This window comes from Candoia aspera, chromosome 7 (genome assembly GCF_035149785.1).
Source record: "Candoia aspera isolate rCanAsp1 chromosome 7, rCanAsp1.hap2, whole genome shotgun sequence".
Taxonomy (NCBI): domain Eukaryota; kingdom Metazoa; phylum Chordata; class Lepidosauria; order Squamata; family Boidae; genus Candoia; species Candoia aspera.
The window spans coordinates 56,450,008-56,474,944 of NC_086159.1; the positions used below are offsets into that span (position 1 = coordinate 56,450,008).

The window sequence follows — 24,937 nt, forward strand, 5'->3', positions numbered from 1 at the left end:
TGATCTACAATTGGATGGAAGTTAAAAATTAATTACTCTCCTACCATATTGATTACATGGCTATAAACATAAAAGCTAGAGCCCAGAACAATGTACACTGACCCTCCGTTGAAACAGCATGCTTGTTTTCAAAAGGAAACCAACTGAGGTTTCAAAAACAGGTTACTTCAGAACAGAAGCTGAAATAAAACCAACAGTGCCATCTAGAGTATCTCCAAGTTCCTCCTTATATAAAGGGCATCAACTATAGATCAAATTCCATACAGTTCTTCCACACGAATGATATTTAATTTGCAACTATATCTAATAAGAAAAGATTCAGACAATGGCAACATGTGATTGGAATTAGATTTTAAATCCAATTACATTAAATAGCACTTAAAAAGAAGCACCAGTAAAATCTATAAACCTAGTGCAAAAATAAAAGAGATTCTAGACACGTGCATCTGGCCCATCTCCAAAGAAATATTTAGGATTCTTTTTGCAGCAGCAGGTTCCAATCCTATGCTTGTTACGAGTAACTGTTTTTTGTTTTTAATTGCATATGAGTTTCCCATGAATGTGGATAGACAAATGTATTTTCTTATTAACCCACCGGGCATATAAAAACTGCAACAATTATTACCAGTTTTACATCAGAAGGCAAGCAATTAAAGCTATATCAGTTATTCTGAATAAGAAGAAAACAGAAGAATAGGTCTAATCTTGTCCTATATTGTTAGTCCCTCTTCTTTTTCCCTGTAACTGCTTTCATAACAATCCCTGTAACCCTCCCCAAGGAACATCAGAAGCACTCAACCGATACATGATTTTAACAATACCCTGAACAATAAAAATTAAGTAGCGATCAATTCAACTCAGAGCACATAATAATAACTTCCCACGTGTGTAAGTTTCCAAAAGAAATGCCAATAAAACTTCCTTCCAGTTCTCTCCCAGGATATTAAACTTGTCCACTTCTACAAACTTCACTTCTTAAAGAAAATGGGGTGGCCTCACTCCCATTTGCCTCTAAAACATTACCCAATTTAGAGTTACCATAAACTGCAATCTATCACCTACACCTTGGTGAATGAAATTACATCCTCATATTCAGATATACCTACGGTAGTTAGGTAGAGCACTGCATTAACAAATTAACTTGTTCTCTCTATGGGTCAAGCAGTCTTCTTGCCTTAGATCTCCCCTGGCATCACACAATTGCTTGATAGATCACCTTGGCTGTGTAGCCTTCCAGAATACTTAAAATGCTCTTCCCTTTCATTCTCAATGGAGTACTTTGAATGCCTGGCAGAAACAGCCATTCCTATTCTGGCATCTTGAAAGGCTTGTTGGTTTGTGGTTTGTGATATGAAGGAACAGAGATACGCTTGAGCCTATCAAGCTCCCTAGCAATGCCAAGACCTTTATTTAACAATTAGTATACCTCAATAGGAAAAAAGCAGAGACTTGCTATGAACCAGTAATTTCAACAGGGGTCTTAGACTGCTAATCCATGGAAAGCAAAAGTAGCAGGTGTTATATCTCTTGTGGCACAAACATCCTGCTCAGAACACTATTAGTTATTTGCTATGGAACTTGAAGTCACATAAGAATCTGCTTTTCTACCCCAAGGGAGAAAAAATCAGAACCATTACAGGGTGGGTGACATTCCTACTCTAAGACAAGGGTGGATGACATTCCTAATCTAAGCCAAGAGACCCTTGTGCTATGTTCCCTATTAACTAATTCATAGTTTCCTTGTAAAAAGCTTATATACTTGTGATAGTGTACTGTGATCTAAAGCATTAAGTGGCAAGTTATCCTATGTCCCACAGTAGCCATTAGCTCAGCTATATATAAAAAAAACTAAAAGAGGTACACAACCTGAGGCCCAGGCTACATGTAGCCCCCAAGGGTTTCATGGAATCTGGTTACCACCAAATTGTGATTTTTGATGGAATAGAAAGAATCATTAAATTCATGAATGGTAATATTAACAGCAGTAATTAATGATTTCATTACTGCCTAATTATGCCCCTCAGTTTAGACAAGTAGCACAACCCTAAAGTAAACAGAAAAAAGGTTATTTGAACCAGATCTACAGATGGGAATATGAATTGAAAAGATGAACCTCAAGGCATTATCGCATCCTAAGCCTGGACCCTTCATCACTTGCTATAATAGTTTAAGCTTTTGAGAGTTGTCTCAGCACCATATATAAAGCAACAGGGTCTGTGGCACAGCAGAATTCCATAAAACCTCCTTCAATCATGGGCAAGTCTTCTGCCAGTACATGGTACTGGCAGATGCAACTTAAGGGTGCCCTATTTATTTAGTCCATTGCTAAAATAATCTACGACGGTGTTTCTCATGCTAGTGACATTTTCTCTTGTATTCTATGAACACTACTGGCCTTTTGCCAAGCCCTCATTTTCTGTATCTTAATCTTGATACAAGTGATTATCAATTCAAAATTCAATGATTCCTTTAAATCCATTGACATAGGTTCACTTTTATTACCTCATCAATAGGTACACACTTTTACTTGACAACTCCCATGAACTCACTAGACCTATTATGCAAAGTAAAAACGGACGTTTTTGAAACAATGAAACACAATGCTTCAAGAGAGGGTGGACTCTCCGTTGCTGGAAGTTGGTAAACAGGGGCTGGCTTCCTGTCCGGGTTGCTAGGCTGGTCGTGGACATCTCCCTGCATGTTGGCTTGGCACCACGTGCGAACAGGGCCGAGAGGCTTACCAGGTATCCTGCTAAATGTTTACAAAACGAACAGATTAATGTGATTGTAATTTGAAAACGCTCAAACAAGGCATAAGGGTCGGCGGGAGAAGCTCGTAATCCTAAGGAACAGAAACCAATTAAAACGACAACCTCAGCTGATGATGTACGCGCCCAAAGGACAGCCTCAGTCCCGGAAGACGGTCTGCGCATGCTCTTCCGCTCGAGCTCCCGCCGTTCGCTCACTCCCCTGCCGCTGCGCGCGCATGTGCCCTCACGCTCCCTCCCTCCCCGCCTCGAGGCCGCGCCCCGAGTGCGAGCCCCGCCCTTCCTGCTCGACTGAGGGGCGGAGACCGGTGGCTGGGCCTTGGCTGCTGCTGCTGCTGCTCTTCCTCCTCCAGTTAACGATTCGCCAGGCTCCGGGGCTTCCTTTTTTTTCCTCGTGGGCCAACCGGAGAGCACCTAGATGGCAGACCTGGAGGACCAGCTCTCCGGTGAGGAGAAGGTAAAGAAGGCCGTTGCCGCAGAAAGAGAGGGGTCGTGTGTGGGGACGGGGGGAGGGGGAAGGAAGCGGTGGCTGCTTGCCCCCTCTCGGGGACAAGGAAGGAAAAAAGGAAGCATTCGTGGTGTGGAGCAGGGTCGAGCCCTCAGCCCGGCTTTGCCAACCTGGGCAAGCGGGGAAGGAGGCTTGTTCCCTTCTTCCCGAGGCCTGCTTTGCTTGTCGCCCCTCCGCTCCTTGTACGGTCCGATGGCTGAAAATAGGCTCCAGGCGCCGGGCTGGGGCTGAAGCAAAGCGGGCGCGGCGGATCCGGTGTCTCCACCCCTCCTTCCTCACCTCTCGCAGGGTCTGTCTTTCCTCTTAAAGCTGCAGGAAGCCCGGCTGACGGAAGGGGGCTCCTCCCGGTCAGCCCCTCTCTCCTCCGTTGGCCTCTGGGGCTGGTCCCGCCTCCTCCCTGGTCGCTGGAACGATTTAGGGCAATTTCCTGGTGGATGGCATAGGCCACTTCACTTGATTTAATGGTGGCCCGTAAACTATTCACGTGGCATGAAGTGATTTCCAAAGCGTGGCTCTGGTGGACTCTTTTTTTCCCGCCCCCGACTTCTCTGACCTCCAGCCCTTGACTCAGATGGTTCTTCTGAGGTATTATTTTGCAGACTTGATTATATGTTCTAACGTTTTATTTTTGGGAAAAAAAAGAGGAGCTCCCACACTGCTTCTATTTTGAGTTTTCCAGGTGTGGTTTTGTTAATTGCCTGATTCCAAACTTATCTTCTGGAGTTGAGGGTAATTCTGGATGACTGAAGGACAATTTCTTTCTGTCTCACATCTTTCTAGGAGCTTTAAGGTTTGCATGCCTTTCACCTTTACTTTACTCAGATCCATGGTAGAAATGCCTCACTCAGTGGCTCAAATCACATGGCAAAGAATGTGGCCTACTTGGATTTGCTTTTGTTGTGGGAATCTACCTATTATGATTTACAGTGATGGCTTAATGGCATAGCATGATGTGAGAACCCAATTAATAAACCATGTTTATTTTTAAGCATGTTTTTGTACCATCTTCTTGGCTCATGTACTTGTGACTCATGTATGTTTACAACATGCAGCTGTCATATTCCCTCATTACTTCTTACATATATGTTTAAGCTATTTTACAGGTAGATCTCAAAATGTATGAGGTTCCCTTACACGGTTTTATTCATTCAATAAAATATAAATCAATTTATTTATGTATTCTTTTATATTTGTTCCTCAGTTTGATATAGTGATATGAAAAGGAAGTTGAGATCTTTATTCATTTATACCCCTTCAATTAAACAAACCAGGCTGAAGATCATCTTGCACAATTTTGATTTCTCCCATTATGTGATCATTTCCTAACCATGGTTTATTAAAACCACTGTTGCCAAACTTAAAGCATGCACCTTAGATTCATGCACCTTGGTAGGCCATAATGTGGGAGAGTTACTTGATGTGTTGTGTTAATTGTGATTTGTTCAGTAAAACATAGTTTAACAAACCAAAGCTTAGTTGTATGTGAACTCAACCATGATCTAGGGCTTCTGTTTCCAGAAGGATAGCTGTGCTGAGTGATTGCAGTAGGAACCACAAAAAGCCTTGAGTTCACATCACAGTAATTACAGTTTAAAATGCAAGAGGGTTAAAAGCTTCTGATGTTAGACCCTCAGATTTGTGCTGCAGAAGTCTAGATGACCGCTAGATAGCAGCAAAGAGTTAGAATTGTTTGCTCCGTATAGTGGTCATTAAGATTTTTGTAGCCCAAATACATAATAGTAATTTTCAGAAGTGATCTGAAAGCTAGGGCAGAGTGTAGGTGTTTGCATTTTAAAAAGGCTATTTGTTTTGCATCTTTGACAATGGCAATTCTGATATACTAGCATTTTAAATTAGAAACAAAAAGTTTAAATGAGTCATTCTGATTCCTGTGAGTAATTGTGTGCACATTGTTTTTTGGGTCTAGATTGTCTTTTGAGTTGTGAATCAAAGCATGAAGGCCAATCCTTTTCCCCACTAGACACAGAATCTTCTGTGACAGTTCTTTGCCACCATGGACTTTGCAATATGTTTCATTGAACTTATCTGGACTTATTGTGGATGTATAGCTGATTCAAAAATTGTATTCAAAGCATACTTATCAATTATTTCTCATTAAACTAGAGATGTCAAATGGGATGCCATAAGGTTTAGTTCTATGTTGTGCACCCTTCAATTATTTGGATGAAGCGGTAAAATAAATATTTATATATTTATAAATATTGCCTTAAAAGTATGTTTATTTAGGCTGAAGTTCTTGGTGATAACGTAATTGATAGATATTGCAAAGATATCCTCTGAAAACTATGCTGTTGATGTAATTCCCATTCCCATGATGTAATAACATCTCCATTTTCCTCTAGAGTACAAAAACCACCTATTTGGATCAAGACAGATTATCAAATGTAATATTCTTTCCAGTGCAGGCTTGTTGCTTGGACCTTATTACTTATTAATTTACAGCCCAAGACCAAACCAGCAAACATAAAAACATATACAGCAGTTAAGAAAAAAAATCATATATATAAATTACATAAAAGCCAAAGACAAGTCAAGGGCGTAAGGATTCTTATGGGCTAAAATTACAGTTTAAAAGTTGCCACCGCCCTTGATACATTTAGGAATTGATCCCTTAAGCAGTAATCTTCTCATCACAAGGAAAATTAAACTTTGTAATAACTGGGGTTATGAATTTTAAATGCCATTGTGTATAAAGTGGACATTTTAATTGAACATGGGCATTGATTCAGTTTCCGTATCAAAACATACAAATTCAGTTTTCGTATGGACAGTTGAAATATTTTCCAGATTTCACCCTAATGGGTAGTGTATCAATTTGGGCCAGAGAAAAAAGCCGCCTATTTGGAGTATGCATGATATTAAATATTTAGGGAGAGTCCAGGAGGACAATTTTTTATGAACAGAGTTTAGACAAGGAATTTATCTTTGCCCCCTCTTTTCTCCCATAGTTGGTAATTTCATTGGAAAGAAGAGGATGGGCAGCTTTCCTCCAATACTCTTAACTTATTATAAGTTATTATAATAAGTTGTTATATCTGCAGACAAGTGTATGCTTCTTTAAAGAGGAAATGCAAATGTATGAAGAAATTGTTTAGGTAGCTTTCGTGGAGGAAAATATTGAGCAACTTTCAATTTTGAATCAGGAACCCTACTTCCTCAAGATGCACTACATTTTGTAGCATGAGATATAACATTTCTGAATACAAATTTGCAAAGAACTGTAAATAAATCAGCAGGAAACTTGAGTTAGACATTTGGATGACCAGGAAAATAGAGTGCTAAAGGAAGGTGAGGTTGCACAGAACCTGGAATTGTGTCTGTGGTAACTGTTTTCATTATAGAACATGTCGACAGTTCTCTACACAAAATACTGAAAGGAATCTAAGGAACTTAGGCAGTGGCAAAGTGATTGGTAAGAAATTGCATAACTGAATATCAGTTGCAAAGTGCTGAAAAACAGAAGTATTTCTATTTCCCATCTAAAATCAGGCATTTAGATCTTCATTTAGGCTTAATAAACTCTTCCCAAACCCTGAGAGAAAAAAAACCCCGTAAAAATAATCTTTACTCCAACTTCAGAAACATGACCAGTCTGTACCCTGGGGCTCCCACAAATAGTTTTCATTCTAGATCATGCTGATAAACAGGAATTACAGACTCCAGATGTTACCCCTGGAATAGTTAACTCAAATGTAAAACCACTGAATTTCTTATAGATATGTAACATATCCTTAAAATAACTCTGGGATATACTTAAAGATACACCAATACTTAACTGCTAAATTGCCTCAGAAGTTTTTCATGAGAGATTTTGTTAGAAGTATGCTATGTCTATTATAAGGATCTTCAATTTTTAGTGTTGGTTGCTATTTTGAGAATGTATTGCTGAAATTCTCACAGTAGCTAGAAGGCTTATACATTCAGAAAGTGACTATAATAGGAGATGTAACCAGTTTCAAAACACTGATTTACCAGAATGATACCTACCACACATCCAATCCTACCTTCTTCTCTTGGGTGGTCCCACTACTTCACTTACCTTCATCATTTTGCTGTGCAGGAAGGCACACTTCCAAATTAAGCATTAGGTTAGAGTTCTCAACATTAAAAAAAAAATTGGGATCATCATTTTCATTTCACAAAGAAGCACAAACAAATAGATGTCACTTTGTAGATAGGTGAATGACATGTGAACTAATTATAACAGGTATGTGGCAGTGACGACTGGGGAAGGCAATGGCAAACCACCCCGCTAAAGTCTGCCAAGAAAACATTCCAAAAGTGGTGTCCCCCCAAAGGGTCAGACATGACTCGGTGCTTGCACAGGGGACCTTTCACCTTTTTCACATGTGGCAGTGAGGTGCTGCTGTCCTGGCTCTTCATCTCATTTCTCTGTGAGGGAGGAAGAGTCCACCCACTTCCCTGCAACAGTCTTTCAGCTTAAAAAGATAGAAAAGAGACAACCCAACTGAAACAAAAATTAAAAACTAAGAAAGAAAGAGAAAGAAAATCTGCTTTATATTATATACTTATCAATAATCACTAGTTTATTAATAAATACACTAATATGAACAGTACAGATATTGTAAATTATCACAAGATCTCTGCGATAGTTACACATATTTCTGCATTGTAAGACTTTACATGTGTCTGCCTAAATGTATGTTTTAAAATGTCAGGACAGATGAGGAACATCTTTTTGTTTTAAACAAATATTTCAGTTTCACTTTCTGTTTTATTGCACTGTACTCTGCCTTTCTATCCAAAAAACTCAATAAGGTACTCCTTGACTTACGATCATTCGTTTAACAACTGTTCAAAGTTACGACAGCACTGGAAAAATGACTTGCTGCTGGTACTCGTACTTGCGACCGTCTCAGTGTTCCCCACAGTCATGTGATCAAAATTTGGGTGCTTGGAAACCAGCATGTATTTACAATGGTTGCAGCATCCCAGGGTCACATGATTGCTATTTGCGACCTTCCCAGGGGGCTTCCAACAAGCTAAGTCAATGGGGGAAGATTGATTTGCTTAACAACCATGTGATTCGCTTAACAACTGCAGCAAAATCGGGTGTGATTCACTTAACGGTCGCATCACTTGGTGACAGAAGTTCCAGGCCCAATTGTGGTCATAAGTCGAGGACTACTTGTATGGATTTCCTATGTGACATTCCTATCTGACTATCTGACTTCTTTTTTCAAGAGTGGTACAAGATTCATGATTAAATGGAAATTGCTTTCTCAAGTAAAACTCATGCTCATTGCCATCTGCGTTGGTTCTCTAGTTGTAATAAATTTATAGCCCATATATATATGAATACAGGCCATGCTGTCTATGCAATAGTTTTTTAAAAAGAGTATCAGGCAGGAAGGGACTATGCTTCCTTCTGTTGTGTCCCCTCTCCCCCATTTCAAGCAGTTTTTCTCTTGACAAATGATCTGTGAAAGAGCAGGGCTAGAACTAAGTAACATGAGACTTACACAAAGTACAGAGAGGAGTATATAATACGCTCACAAGTTCTCTGCATAATATTTTTATTTATATACAATTACCTTCCTTTTAAAAAAAATATATAAATCTATTACCATAGTGTCTAGTTAAGACTCTTAATTTTATTGGATAAGTTGTGTCATTCTTGACAGGTTCTGCTGCTATTTTTTTTTTCAGTTGTATTTAATATTATTCAATTTTGTCTATTTCTTCATGAAAAAATTCTGACTGAGTTTAATCAAATACTAGCTAGGATGCCAGGGTAAGCTTTTTGTAAATACAAATCTAAGTATCAGTGAGCATTGCTGTTGCCTTATAAAGGCATGAACATGCTATATGGGCTTACTTTTATCTAAATTGATTTCCGTTGTGGTCATAAACAGGAAGAGGTTAAGAGGAGCATCTCAGTTCTTATCCCCTTGTGTATGTCTTAAGCAAAAAAGCTTAAATCCTATTTAAACAGTAATATGTGTATTTCTCTTGTGTATTACATTTGGCAGCATTAAAGAATTTAAGTTGTACTAAAAGTGATGTTTAATGCGTATTTGCAGTTTACTGAAATATTGGAAAAGTGAACCCATATTAGTGTATTGATATTTTGTGCTCATTTATTTGACAAAGCATTTCATTACAAAGAGAACTGATTAAAATAGTGTAATTGGGAAGGAACTTATTATAATTATGAGTCACGCCAGGTTAGAAGAAAATGTAAACTTCTCATCTTTTGTTTTCATTTCAGGTGCGCGTAGCGGCAAAATTCATCATCCATGCTCCACCAGGAGAATTCAATGAGGTCTTTAACGGTGAGTATGCCACATGCTGATTTCATTTCAAATATATGCAGTGGTGTGCAGCATACCTTTTTCAAATAGGAAACACCCCATTTCAGATGTCATCTCAAATTTGAAGCACCTTGTTTGGAGTCGAAAGCTGTTGTTCCAACACTTCCTGGATGCTTGAAGTGTCTGTATTGAGCATACAACAACTGTCTTAAAATCAAGACTTAGAAAATCTTAGTCTGAGGAATAAAATTAATAATGTTTATACAAAGACCGTAATGTTTTAATATTATAGTATTTTGTACGTAATGCTGGTTTTCAACTGTCTTTTGTATCTCATAGCTTTCCCTACTATTACTGAAATGGCTGTAATTCTTATTGATATCTTATGCTGATCTGTGACCAAAACAAAGATTTGATTTTATCAAGCTTGAAGCAGTACTTTGAATATGAAATAGTTCAAATCAGAAACATTTTGTACGTATCAGTACTTTTCAAAAGTTTTGTTTAACTGAAGGTGATGCATGTGTGATTGACAGTTCTTTAAAATTCCTATATTACTGTTAGCTCCAACAATAAGGTATGCTGGGCATGGGCCTAAAGTTTCAATGTATGGCAGAAATATTCTGTTTAAGGAGTATAACATAATTAGGTCCTCCACCATGTCCATTTTCTTTGTTAAAGTGCAGGACTAAGCTATGGAATTGATAATTGGTTCAACCCCAATCAAGAGACCTGCATGTCTCCCTTTTCTGAAGAGTTTGAGTGGATTTGAGAAAATGACATAGAATGAGAAATGTTTTTTAAAAAAATGATTTAAGTAAACAATTGGCCATGATAGTTTCTGATGATGTGGTAGCAAATAGAGTAGACTTAGCATAGTTAATAGAGACACCAATTGATGTTATAATTGAAACAGGCAGTAATCAAGGCTATAAGGCATTTTAAAATGGTACCAATCTTGAGAAAGGCAACCTCACAGTGATTTTCCTGTGCTGCCTTCCCTCAAATCCTGCAGGCTTACCTGCCTGTGGGTTTTTACTCATTATTTTGTCCCTAAATTTTTCCTCCCCTTAAACTTACTAATGAAAGAACCATATAGCTCTTATTGGTGATAGTCAACTGCTATCTTAGATCTTATGTTGGTGCTTTCAGGGATAGTGATCACTTGCTATAGATGAAAGAAAAGCAGCTTTTGTACAAAAGTAGCACCAACTTACCTGAAGACCCATTTGAGTGTGAGCTGGTGGCAGGTGGCAATTAGGGAGCACTTTAGAGCTGGCAAGAAGTAACTGAAGAGTTAACTAATTTATTATTCCTGTAATAAATACAAGAAATGTGTAAAATGTTTCAAGGTTGAAGTGTTCCAGCCTTGGAACAATCTGCTGTTTCAACCTTGAAACGTTTTAGTCCTTTAGCCCGTAGCTGTATATTTGGTTGAACATAATGCCCTTGTAGCCCTATTCTATGGTACATTCTGTTTCTTTATGTGTTACTGTAATCAGTACAGACACTTGACATGTCATTTACAATAAAAATTGAAATCTGTGTGTATGCATATTGAGATATAAGATGAAATTTGGATTGAACTTCTGAAATTCAGCTGTTAAATAAATGCTTGTTATATTTTTCAAGAAGTTTGCTTGTTCAAGCTTTTAAATAGTGATTATTATATTATACAAACATGTTCATTCTTTGGCCAGAATTGCCTAAGTTATGTCCAATTGGATCTAGGAAGAATATCCAGAAAATTTATATGATGCTAGTTCATAGGAAACTTAAAGAAATATATTTCATTCATATGCATAGCTGGTACCAAACATCTAGCATTTTCAGACTTTAGTTTGGTTGGCACGCATTTGAGATAGATATTTTTATTTGTTGGGAAAGCATATTTTTGTGACTGGGTTTATATCAAATATATTTACCATATACTAATGCTCAGTATTTTTCAGATGTTCGATTGCTACTTAATAATGATAATCTTCTCAGGGAAGGAGCAGCGCAGTAAGTACTAACCCCCATTTATTTGTTTGTTTGTTTGTTTGTGTTTGTTTGTTAGGCAGAGAACATACCTAATACTCCTTCCTTCCCCTATTTTCTCCACAACAACCACCCTGTGAGGTGAGTTGGGCTGAGAGAGAGTGACTGGCTCAAGGTCACCTATCTTTCATTGTATTGAGAATGGATAAATCTATTGAAAATTTCTATTGAGGCATGTAGGTAGGCAAGGAAGAGAATACTTCTCATTGCCTTTTCAAAATGTTATTTGCTGAATTAAGATAAACCTGATAATCTTTCAGGAACTGCCTTTTTAATAATTTGAATTAAGTCTTTAACTGTAGTTTATTGAACAGTCCAGTCAGTCTTGTGTATGAGCAAAGTAAATAGGGACCTGTTCTTCCTTTGAACCTTTGTCATTCAGTTTAGACTGATTTGGTTGGATACAAAAAGAAATCGGTTAGGAAAATACAAACAAATCATACATCCCTATTTGCACATCATTCTAAGCCCCTGTATAAACTGGATATGATTCATTATATACTGCCAAAAACAAAGTATAGTTTATTCACTTATCCCATTCATGCAACATGATAAGCCAAAAACAAACAAGTCATATCATGACATATCCAGTGGATATAATAGTTAGAAATGGATACCTGCACTGGCACAGAAATACATATTTGTTTTAGTACTTAGAACAATATGTAGCAAAGTTTTTATTATCAATGTTTTTTGTCTTTCTAGTGCATTTGCCCAGTATAATTTGGACCAGTTTACTCCAGTTAAAATAGAAGGCTATGATGAACAGGTATGTTCAAAAATATTTAAGTTTGAAAATAGCAGTATGTTTTAACTGAGCAGTTTTTAATAATAGATGTAGATTATAGATCACATTTTTGTTAATTATGGAGTATTCAGAGGTGTCTGAGCAATCTGGTCTGCAGATGTGGTGGATTTCAGAGCTGCCCCTCATTCCCAGGGGGGAGGGAGCTCATTCCAGGCAGACAGAGATTTCACAGTCCAGATTCTGTTTGTGGGAAAGCTAAGAGGTTCAGGGTAGGTCCGCCCTAGAGCCTCACTGGTTATTTACACTTAAGTTAGTTAGAGCTCATTCAGTCTGGCAAGATTTTCTTTGTATGGTAAGAACAGTAAAGAACTAGAGTTGAAAATATTGGCTTAGCGTAGTTCTTGGCCTGTTTCCCTTAACAGCAGCTAATTGTCTGAATAAATAAGTGGTTTTGGTGCTACAGCATAAACTGCATCATGTTTGTTTCATAGCCCATTCTAATCTGATTTTATTAATTAATCACCATTATTGAGAACCTTTTTTCTCCACACACTGCAATAGACAATCATAGGTATAGAACTTCAAAAGGTTGTATCAGATAAATGGAGAGAAACTGGAAGGAAAAAAAGACATCAGGATGGTGTTAGCCAATCACATTATTGATTTAATCATCCATTTCTTTTGGCAGAGGAACTTTATGAAAATAAAATAAATACTAATTTGACATTATGAATTGTTTTAATTTTGTATTTCAGGCTTCATATTCTCCTTTATATGTGATGGATACTGAAAAAGTGTTGACATACACTATAATATCAGATGTAGATAAACAGTACCATGGTTAATTAAAAGAAGTAGAGATATTATCTTAGAAATGCCCTTTTTGACAACTTTCTTTGCAGGTTTTAATAACAGAGCATGGTGATTTGGGCAATGGAAAATTTTTGGATCCAAAAAACAAGATTGCTTTTAAATTTGATCATTTACGAAAGGAGGCTACAGATCCAAAGCCTCATGATGTTGAAAATGCAATTGAGTCATGGCGAAACTCCATAGAAACAGCAATGAGAGCATATGTGAAGGAACACTATCCAAATGGTGTCTGCACAGTAAGTATCACAATCTGGAAAATGCTTGGATTGAAACTATTCTTTAGGTTGCATAATTGAAGTCTTTATTTCTGCTTTAATTCATGTGAGATTATGGATACTGCACAAATATTCACCTACAGCTATAAACTAGTCGTCTTTTTATCATGAAATGTCTGAAAATAGGTATGGCAACTAGGAATTTTGATAACCAACAGAGACATTACTAAAAAAAAACCACAGAACATCTTTTTTCAATATATGGCTCATTTACAGTATACACTGGGATGCACTATTAGTGTAATTATGGGTGTGCATGAAATGGAAAATATGGTGGGCTGTGGTGCAGTCAAACCAAAAACTGGAACATTTTTATTCTGAGTTTAGCTGAGACACAGTTCAGATGAGTTTTACAGTGTAAGTACAGAAAGGTTGGTGTACCTTGCCCTGCCTTTCTGTCCCACTCTATATGACCTGTGCACCAACCTGCCCACTGATTTCCTTACCTCCCCATAGGCACTGTTATGTACCAGCCACCCTATCCATACCCCTTCCCTAATCTTTTCACTATCTTCCCTCTTGTCTCCCTTTAGCTGCCGTGTATCACTATCTTTAACCACTGTCTCCTACCCTGGAACACCTGCCCAGAACATGTGGTTTGGTCCCTGTATGGACTACACAAACCTGGCTGTTCATGCAGAAAATGTTTTATACATCCCTAATATAATTGGTAAAAAATATACACAGAATTCAACTGGATGAGGCTAAGAGCCTTTCTATTTTGATAAGTATTTTGCTTCCACAATGCTTGATGCCTGTTGTAAGGAATATGATCACATTAGTACCCTCCTACTTCTGTCTACTAGCTACTAGTATTTAAAGGTACATTGTGTTCACTAATATACTGCCCAGAATCCCTCTTCTGGGGAGAGATGGGCGGTAGCAAAATTTGAAAAATAAGTAAGTAATAATGATAAGTAGGCAGTGGCTGCATTTAATCATAATGGTAACCAAGATTTTTACCCATATGTAAGTAGTTCGTCATAATGCCAAATCATAATGAGTAACGTCTAATGTTATATTACTCCACTGTGTAATAGGTGAATCTAGACATTGAGCTTTACTGTAAGTGAATTTGTATGATTCCGTTTACAATCAGCCATGCAGTTCATGTGAAAAGTGCTTCCTTTTGTCTTTCACATACAAACTAAGAGAATCACTCTCACTTTCTCAGAAGCAATATTTAGTTGCAAATTCAATGAAAATGCATGGGCCTCTATTCCCAACTTTGTCATTCTACATATTATGATTTATCAGACAAAATTATTGTGATTGCGGCTATTCGGTATTTGGACAGATCCATAAATGTGCTGTAAATTAGCAGTATGTTTTTAATGCAAAACTAATGTCAATGTCTCAAGTTTTTTTATATGGTTAAAGAGTGGAGAAAGTAAATACGTAAGGTTTGAAAATTAACATTTTTTCCCCATTTGTGATTAAGGTATATGCAAAAACTATTGACGGACATCAAACAATTATTGTATGCATCGAAAGTCATCAGTTTCAAGCAAAAAACTTTTGGTAAGTGTAAACTGCTATATTTGGAAATAGGTTCTGAAGAAAGTTTTATTGACATTTTGATTTCAGCATGTTTAATATTTAGAATATACACTCACCTTGTATCAGTTGTGATATATGTTATGTTTCAGCTATGGCACAATACTTTCCCTTCCACTAACTCCAATAGGTACCTTGCAAAACTTGCTATAAAGGGTCCTCAGTCTTCCAGAGCAAATTTTGTGGGAATGGCAGAGGCTTAAGTGGGAGATGGATATCATTAAATTGCTCCAAGATAATTTCTCTAGCAGATTTTGAATACAGCTATATTCCTATTTCATAAACACTTTTTAATGTGAAGAAAGTTATACCTAATATACAATGTGTGTGTGTGTAGAAATCTTAATACAAATATGTGCAAATTGTTTATAGACAATTAAAGTTTTTGCTACTTTTAATGTAAACCCAATTTTAAAGATGTTAAAGATTAGAAAAATTCTTTGGATAGCTAAATCAGGGTTCCTTGAAATGGATTCTTTTTTATAAAGCACTTTGTTGTTTTAAGATTTAAGATATAGTTCTCAGTCTGTCTGTCTGTCTTTCTTTCTTTCTTTTTCTTTCCTTTTGCTTTTATGGTTTTGTTTTCCTTAAGGAATGGTCGTTGGCGATCAGAATGGAAATTTACAATAACCCCTTCAACCACCCAGGTAGCTGGTATCTTAAAAATTCAGGTATGGCTTCCCTAATTTTCCAGAATAAACTCAAAAGCCTAATAATATCCCATACAACACTCAAATATTATGTATATTTTTAAAGGAGGTCATCCTGCACTTTTTTATTGTTAAAAAAATACATATTTTTTAAATTATACACTCCATAAAGGTGTATAAAACTCAATAAAATAGTGTTAAATGTTTTCTTTAGAAAGCTGATGTAAAAAAAAATATTTCTTTGACAGTCTGGTCCTAGAGTTATTTAGCCAGCCAGTTGATCTTAATCCACAGGAAGATCCAAACTGAATTAACTGAAACATTTTAAAATGTTTGGGTCTTCAGTTAATTAAAGCTTTCTTGATTATCTCAACACTTTTGGAATCCACCTAACCTCTTCTATTTATTTCATCTTTCTATCAATAGATAGTTTGTTGATTGATTAGTCTTATGACTATATCAAATAAAATAAAATAAAGGTAAATACAAGGTCTATATCCAGGATAAAACAGGTAAAAGAAAATATAATAATAAAATCTGTATGTGCTAAATACAAAGAATCAACATTGCCTTTATATAATACCCTGATCTGTTCAGTATAATGGATTCTTAGCTGAACTGCCTTGTCTACAAACTTAGCAGTTCTGCCAACAATGTATACATTAGAGCCCAAGAGGAAATAGGACAATCTGCGATACAGGTCCCAGTGGGCTGTTCTTTCAAGTAGGGATTTTAAATATCTAAGCCTGAAAGGGGCATACAGTTGACAATCAAAGAAAACATGAGCAAGATCTTCAGTGGCTGGGGCACCGCATATACATGTCCTCTCATGATATGACAAGTGATGGAAGTGCCCATATTTGGCTATAGAATCCAACAACTCAAATCTTGCTCTAGCACAGGCCCTTCTTAGGAATTGTGTCAAACTCATTGACAGATATTTTTCAGTTTGGAAAGTGGTTTTGTTCTTAGCCAACCAATTTAAAGATCTGTTTTTTGCCAATAACTCTATATCTGTTTGGGCACTGATACCTTGGACTTTCTGTTTAAAAGTTTTCTTTGTCTGGGAGGCAACAGAGAGTAAACATTGAGTGGAAAATCCATGCTGTAACATAACTTTAGTAGATTGGCTTACCCAGGGGGGGAAATTTGGGTACCTAACCTCTTCTCATATCCCCACCCATCAAACAAAGTAAACAGAGCCAGATTGCTATAGTGATTAGTGTATTGGACCTACCACAGAGACATTAGTTCAAATCCACCCTCAGGCCCAGAAGATCACTGTGCAATTTTGGGCCACTTTCTCTCAGACCAACTTATCTCACAGGGTTAATTTATGTGGAAAAATGGGAGAAGGAAGCAGTATGCATACCACTTCGAGATCTTAAAGGAAAGACAAGATATACATTTAATGAATAAAAATAAGATCTGGAACAATATAAGGAAATTTAAATCTGCAATGAGTTGTATGCAGTTATGTTCTACTAGGTATAAAAATATTGGAGTCTTTGACATCTGAATCATACCTCAATCAACTAAGGACTATTGCTTATTTTGGAAGGCATATAATATCACTAATACACACTGCCAGTTTTTGTTTATAGTGATTTTGTATTATGAACTTTTTGTACATAGGTTCATTATTATGAAGATGGAAATGTTCAGCTAGTGAGTCATAAAGACATACAAGATTCTCTAACATTGACTGTAAGTATCTTTTCTTGTGCATTGTTTTAGGAACACTGCATATTTTTCATATTTTGTATTATAAAAGAAGTTGCAGTTCTTTTCTTTATATCAGGTAAAGATTAGCATGCACTTCCATCATTAACACTTTTCAGACATACGTTTGCTAATAAAACTGAACATTCAAGCAGCAGTAGCAACTTCTCCCCCTTCAGGTGGTATTCCTGATGTTACCGAAGAACCAGTCTACCTAGGCATAGACATAGGGTGGGTGTGTTTGGGCGAGATGGGGCACATGATAATGTCACTCCATGTGTCTGATGTTGACATACAAGTAAGAAAGTATGAAAATTACATTGTCACATATGCATGTGACTTTTTTGTCATTGTGACTTGCAGAATACACTTACGTCCCCAGTACAATACACTTGTCTTCAGAGGGGAACCTTCACATATGGGCAGAAAAAGTACTTAGATCTCTTTACATTATTGACTTTATTAATAGAAATTGACAGAAGTAAATTTCTGTAAAAAGGTGTAGAAAGCTGAACATGTTTGTATTTTCTGAATCATTTGGTCAAACTTTAGCACACACTAAATGAAGCATTATTTGTAAGTATAATTCAGAGTAATGAAATGTTGGAGGCTTTTTTTTAATATAAGAGATTCCAAATTCATATTCTGTATCATTTTGAAAGCCTATTTTATTCAATACAAGGTTTTTTTTTATAAATAGTTGCTATTCCAGAAATAAAAATAGAAACTAGATCTGTGGTTTTCTGGCTCTTAGTTGTTGAAAGTGTGAAGCAACACATAAACATTTTATACATGAATTTATTCTGAAGAGATTAGAAGAAGAAATGAAGATCTTCATGTTAACTTCATTGTTAGGCAAGACTAAGCAATAAAAATTACTTCCGTCAGTTAAGTCATTTGACTGTGAACTGACAGTCCTCCATTTGCTCTAGGCAGATAGCTATAAGAAAAGGGGGAAGTTAGTGAAATCTATAGCTTCTGGAACATTAATGTTATGAGTCATAGCTGCCTTGTATTTTTTATCAGTCTTCTTTTGTATGCATGCCTTCAAGTCAATGTTGACTCCTGGTGACTGCTTGGACAAGTCCTTGCAGTTTTTATGGCAAGATTTTGGAAGTACGTTGCCATTACGTGCTTCCTAGGACTGAGACTGGCCCAGGGTCACTCAGCATTTCTTACATCATCCTGTAGATGCAAAGTGCAAAATTACATCCTTGCTTGACAGACAGTGAAAATAAGGTCTAAAACCTGATTTGCCTCAAATTTGTATTTTCTTTTCTGGCAAGTTAAACATAAGAAAGTAATATAGAAGGCTAGTGTGTATATTAGGAAATAATATATACTCAGGTAGTTGTGAATATGTATCATACAACCTAGATCTTTAATGAAAGAGTATTCAATAAGAGAAGTGACAATCTGCTGATAAAAGCTTTCATGTTAAAATACATTGAGACCTCACTTGTCTTAGAGCTGCTATGCATCCCTCTTTGGTGAAGTTTTCTATTATAACTGCACAAATACTCCCTGATGGGAAGATTTGCAGGACCTATTCAGAATAAGATGGGTATAAGCTATAGAAGAACAAATCAGTTGCAGGTTTTCCCTGTAGTGTTGAAAAGATCAGTTGTCAGGAAAAGTCTAATCTTAGTTGCTATGATACCAGATTCGCATAGAAATACTGTATTTTAAAGATAGCACTAATGCGGTACTGATAAAGTGTCGCGCTTTAAACAAAACATCTACCTCTGCCCACAGTTGTATACTATATCTGGAATGACATTTGATCTTAATACTGATAGTTATCTATTTATGATAGATTTAATATTTTAAAAATACTCTTTTTTATAGAATGAAGCCCAAACAGCAAAGGAATTTGTAAAGATTGTAGAGGCTGCAGAAAATGAATACCAGGTATCTTATAAGACTACAACATACAATTTCAGCTACTGTTTTGAATCTTACTGGACAACCTTTATGTTGTTTCTTCTATATTATGTGTTCAAAATAAGACAAAAATGGCTGTTAAATTCAGGATGGTTGCAATACACAGAGAGGGTAAAATTTACAAAGCATACACTTAGTGACACAAAAGTATCAAAATCACATGTGAGACCATTTTCTCAGCAATTGAGTGCAGATTTTCAGGATGTGATCACAGAGATGTAACATTTGGCAGGTCACTTACTTGAAGTAATCATGGTTATTGGGAACCCTATTTCAGCAGTATGGTTACAATACATGGCAGATAAACCTATTCAGTCCAAATGTCAATTGTTTGCAGCTCGCTTGATTCTCCTTTCCCTCTCTGTTATGTAATACAATTGATTTAGTCTTGAGCTCTTAATCTCAACTGATGCTGGGAAAGGGATGTTTCATCTTGTGAAAGCACTCTTGATGCTTAACCTCACAAGTTATAATAAATTATATTTATATGTATAAACTTATAAATTATAAACCATTAGGGTTTTCCAGTGAGATAGAATACAGAGGTACTGTGTTTACTTTTCTTTATTGTTAAAATATATTAAGGTTTGATTTATAAAATCTTTTTATTTAATCTTATAATATCAAGTATATTTTTCTAATAAAGACATGAAAGAGTTTTGGAAGGTAATGAAAGAGTATACTGTTGGAAATGTGTTGCTTTATATTAAGAAATTGTGCATTCTTTGAGAAATATTTTCTCCTTTTTTGCTATAGACCGCTATCAGTGAAAATTATCAAACAATGTCGGACACTACTTTCAAGGCCTTGCGCCGACAACTGCCAGTTACTCGCACAAAGATTGACTGGAACAAAATACTGAGCTACAAGATTGGAAAGGAAATGCAGAATGCTTAAAATGAAGGTGACAAATATGAATAATTTTGTCTTTCTGTACAAAATAAAGATTGCAAAGGTGTTCAGAATTGTGAAGTCACCCAGTCACCATGGCCATTTGCCATTGAAAATAACTGTAAGTAGTTTGATTAGAACACCAGGCTTAGCTAACTTACTGTTTTTATTTGTCCATTTGTTTCTCCTTTACAAAGTTATAAAAAAAATCAGTGTAGTTGAAATGTTGAGAGCTTCTGATATATTTAGATTTTTATAATGACATGCCTATAGTTTTCAGTTAAACAATTTGAAAAAAATATTTTTGCATAAGATTATCCCATGTTGCTTGCTTTCATGCAAAAGGGCAGCTTGTCAAACACAATTCCTTTGAAAAGATTGTTTCTGGACATCATGAATTTTAGCTATGTGTATTGCAGAAATATTCTGCCCCTCCGCTGTTTGAAAGCTGGAGAAAAGCATTTCTATATCCAATCCTATTCAGTTATTTAAATAGCTTGGTGTTAACTTTTTTTTTTAAGCCAAGGTCTAATGCTGTTTTTAAAACATTGAAACATTAGTGCTTATTTTCAAAATGCATTTAGTGTTCTGTTTCTGACAGCAACTCAGATGAGTTTGGATTCTATCAGTCATCAAGTTATTTTTACCATACAGCCATAATTGTATTAAAGGTAAAGGTTTCCCTTGACGTACAGTCCAGTCGTGTCCGACTCTAGGGGGCGGTGCTCATCTCCGTTTCAAAGCCTTGGAGCCGGCGTTGTCATAGACACTTCCGGGTCATGTGGCCAGTATGACTCACGGAACGCCGTTACCTTCCCGCCGAAGCGGTACCAATTAATCTACTCACATTTGCATGTTTTCGAACTGCTTGGTGTGCAGAAGCTGGGACGAGCAACGGGAGCTCACCCTGCCGCGCGGTTTCGAACCGCCGACCTTCCGATCGACAGCTCAGCGGTTTAACCCGCAGCGCCACCGCGTCCCTTCATAATTGTATTATAGCAAGGCATATTGTAATATATATGTAATCCTATACTCTATGTGTCTGTCAGTTCTTTTCTTCAATTGAAATGTACTAAAATTTAGTGTGAATTAAAAATGCAAATTTTCTATTTAGTTATGATTATCATTTCAAAAATATATCTTGCAACAAGTTTAAAAAGGAATCAACCTATTAAACATAAAAAGAAACAGGAGCAGGAAATGAAAATGATCAGTCATAAACTTCCAAACCCAGGTACAATGAAGTTAGGTATTGGTTAGACCCTTCCGCAGTTGGGATGTTCTTTCTTGAAAGGAGGACATGGCTGGTGCACGAAAGAACACCTGGCTGCAGTGGTATGAAAGAAGGGCCCGGCCAGTACAGTAATGGCACATGGTACGGTGGCAGGAGGCAGGCCAGACCACGGGAGCAACTGGCAGCAGCGGGTAGGCAGGCAGTCAAAGGGAAGAGATGGGGGGGAGATAGGTGTATGGGGGAGTTGAAGTAGAGGCAGTCCCTTACCTTCTTCCAAGAATGGCTTGGATCCGGGTGGGTCCTCGCCTAATGACCATGTGGGATTACTCAGTGACAGCAACTGGGATTGCTAGAACTGCCATCGCTAAGCAGAGCTTCAGGTGATGTTTTGTTTAACAACTGTGTTGCTTAGCAATGAGTTGCCAGCCCCAATTAGGGTTGTTAAGCGAGGACTACCTGTAAACTGTTTCATAGTGTTCCTGAAGGAGAAAATTAAAGTTTCCATTTCATATTTACAGTTATAGGAGTAAATTAGTGAAGTAAAGGAAAGGATGAGGAAATGTTAACACATCACATTATAATGGTAAGCTAATGCAAGTTGCTTCACTTACTATAATCACAGTTATTTCTGTTTTGCTAGTTTTATTTGAACTATCAGAAGACTATCGGAAAATCAGCTGCTTTTCCAGAGGCTGCCACATCTATATCTTTTCAGAATATCAATTCCTTTTTTCCAGCTCATTTTTATATTGCATATAAGTCTATTTGGACTACTTAGGAAGCAGAAGTAAGATATTTCAATAATAAGATTTTCTGGGCACCCTCTTCATGATCTATTTGTTCCAGGCACATTCCATTATGAGAAGGTCACAAAGTGTAGTTTTCTTCCCATACCACATTAGGTACCAGGTGCAAAAAATAACAAGGAATTAGATTTAAAGTTATGATTCCTATTAAGCTGTACTTTCTAAATATCACATAATGTCCCTTGAAAGCTGATATAAATATATTGTATAGTTTTGCAGTATGGTAAAATGAAACAAGGTCAGAATAAAAATCGTTAAGCCTTGGTAGAAGATGGCTCTTACATTAGGTTCAAGAAGTCTACCTTTGTTAACAAAATATTGAGCATACATGTAAGACTTCATTAGATCTGGTTACATTCTTTGATGATACCATATCCACTCACACCAGTATACCTAGTAGATCCCAAATTTAGATTGGAAAGCTACAGATACTGTGAGAGGAATCTTAGTTCTTCAGTGTGAATATCAATAATATAACCAGAGGAAACCGGTACTTCCATTAGGAAAATCCTTAAATTTCTGCATTAAATAGCTCTGTGAAATCTCTGAAGTAAGCTAAAAGGAGGAAGTTGTATATGGAAGATTTTTAAGTGGTGCATGGTATTTTTTTTGTACAATTCTATTTTACAAAATAGTATTTCAGTTATCATTAGAATTGTAATAAATGAAATTTCCTAAAATATAAAATATCATAAATTATCCTATTGTATTATCTTTTAAAATATTTTGTTAACATTTAAAATATTCAAGTTTCAAAAAGTAGAATGCTGTTTGATGTATCTATCCTGAGTATACAAAAAAAATCCAAACAACTTGCGCAGAACTACTGTCCAATAAATTTACAGTTTATTTGCCAGGGGAGCATAGAATGTTTCTTGTTTTTGTTGTTGTTTATCATAGGTGTTCTTTCAATTCTGCAACAGTTACACTGATTTCAATTAATTTTGGAGTTCCAAAACTAAATCTTTATATGGTCTTGACCCATATACAACTATCTATTGATAGAAGCCTACCCATTTCATAACATGTTGTCTGGTGCATAGAACTGTCCAGAGACATACACCATACTTTCTCCTATCTCTTAGGTAACTGCTGTAGGTGGTATTTTTCTGCTTGCTTTAGGATTACTACTCACATTAGGAAGGAATGTCTAACTGACCTTGGTTGACCTCAGAAAGCTAAGTAGTACTTGTTTAGTCCATGGATAGGAGACCCTGAGGAAATCCCAGGGCTAGACTGGGATGATAAAAAAGTATCCCAGAAGGCAATGTCAAACCATTTCTGTGCAGTTGCTAAAAAAAAAAAAACCTGCATGTATAGGAGTTACTTGAGAGATTTATTAGCTGGTATGGTTAAGGCACTGGGCTAGAAACCATAAAGTTAAAAGGTTGTTGCTATCAAATGCTTGTTGCCATATTTATTAATTTATATTGTTATCTTTGTTGTTGTTTATTCGTTTAGTCGCTTCCGACTCTTTGTGACTTCATGGACCAGCCCACGCCAGAGCTTCCTGTCGGTCGTCAACACCCCCAGCTCCCCCAGGGACAAGTCCGTCACCTCTAGAATATCATCCATCTACCTTGCCCTTGGTCGGCCCCTCTTCCTTTTGCCCTCCATTCTCCCTAGCATCAGCATCTTCTCCAGGGTGTCCTGTCTTCTCATTATGTGGCCAAAGTATTTCAGTTTTGCCTTTAATATCATTCCCTCAAGTGAGCAGTCTGGCTTTATTTCCTGGAGGATGGACTGGTTTGATCTTCTTGCAGTCCAAGGCACTCTCAGAATTTTCCTCCAACACCACAGTTCCAAAGCATCGATCTTCCTTCTCTCAGCCTTCCTTATGGTCCAGCTCTCGCAGCCATGTTACTACAGGGAACACCATTGCTTTAACTATGCGGACCTTTGTTGTCAGTGTGATGTCTCTGCTCTTAACTATTTTATCGAGATTTGTCATTGCTCTTCTCCCAAGGATTAAGCGTCTTCTGATTTCCTGACTGCAGTCAGCATCTGCAGTAAGCTTCACACCTAGAAATACAAAGTCTTTCACTGCTTCTACATTTTCTCCCTCTATTTGCCAGTTATCAATCAAGCTGGTTGCCATAATCTTGGGTTTTTTTGAGGTTTAGCTGCAAGCCAGCTTTTGCACTTTCTTCTTTCACCTTCATCATAGGCTCCTCAGTTCCTCTTCGCTTTCAGCCATCCAAGTGGTATCATCTGCATATCTGAGATTGTTAATATTTCTTCCAGCGATTTTAAGTCCAGCCTTGGATTCCTGAAGCCCTTGTCGCATGATGTGCTCTGCGTACAAGTTGAATAGGTAGGGTGAGAGTATACAGCCCTGCCGTGCTCCTTTCCCAATCTTAAACCAGTCCGTTGTTCCATGGTCTGTTCTTATTGTTGCTACTTGGTCGTTATACAGATTCTTCAGGAGGCAGACAAGATGACTTGGTATCCCCATACCACTAAGAACTTGCCACAATTTGTTATAGTACACACAGTCAAAGGCTTTAGAATAGTCAATAAAACAGAAATAGATGTTTTTCTGAAACTCCCTGGCTTTTTCAATTATCCATCGGATATTGGCAATTTGGTCCCTAGTTCCTCTGCCTTTTCTAAACCCAGCTTGTA

The 24,937-nt window shown here is 37.0% G+C and overlaps 1 protein-coding gene across 3 annotated transcripts; it reads left to right on the forward strand.

The window, feature by feature from the left end:
- Positions 1-3,069: 3,069 nt before the first annotated feature.
- Positions 3,070-23,168, forward strand: CAPZA2 (capping actin protein of muscle Z-line subunit alpha 2). Of its 3 annotated transcripts, none has more exons than XR_010068367.1 (11): positions 3,070-3,225; positions 9,530-9,593; positions 11,525-11,576; positions 12,318-12,381; positions 13,263-13,469; positions 14,950-15,029; positions 15,658-15,736; positions 17,351-17,422; positions 19,286-19,348; positions 20,138-20,943; positions 21,272-21,385. XR_010068367.1 is itself a non-coding variant. In XM_063309488.1 (11 exons), the coding sequence occupies exons 1-10, from the start codon at positions 3,187-3,189 to the stop codon at positions 20,276-20,278; spliced, it is 861 nt and encodes a 286-aa protein (XP_063165558.1). In that variant the 5' UTR covers positions 3,070-3,186; the 3' UTR covers positions 20,279-20,285; positions 22,147-23,168. The 3 variants fall into 3 exon arrangements, 1 of the variants encoding a protein (XP_063165558.1); XM_063309488.1 differs by lacking the exon at positions 21,272-21,385 and adding an exon at positions 22,147-23,168 and having other exon boundaries at positions 20,138-20,285; XR_010068368.1 differs by having other exon boundaries at positions 3,078-3,225; positions 11,515-11,576.
- The last annotated feature ends 1,769 nt before the right edge of the window (positions 23,169-24,937 follow it).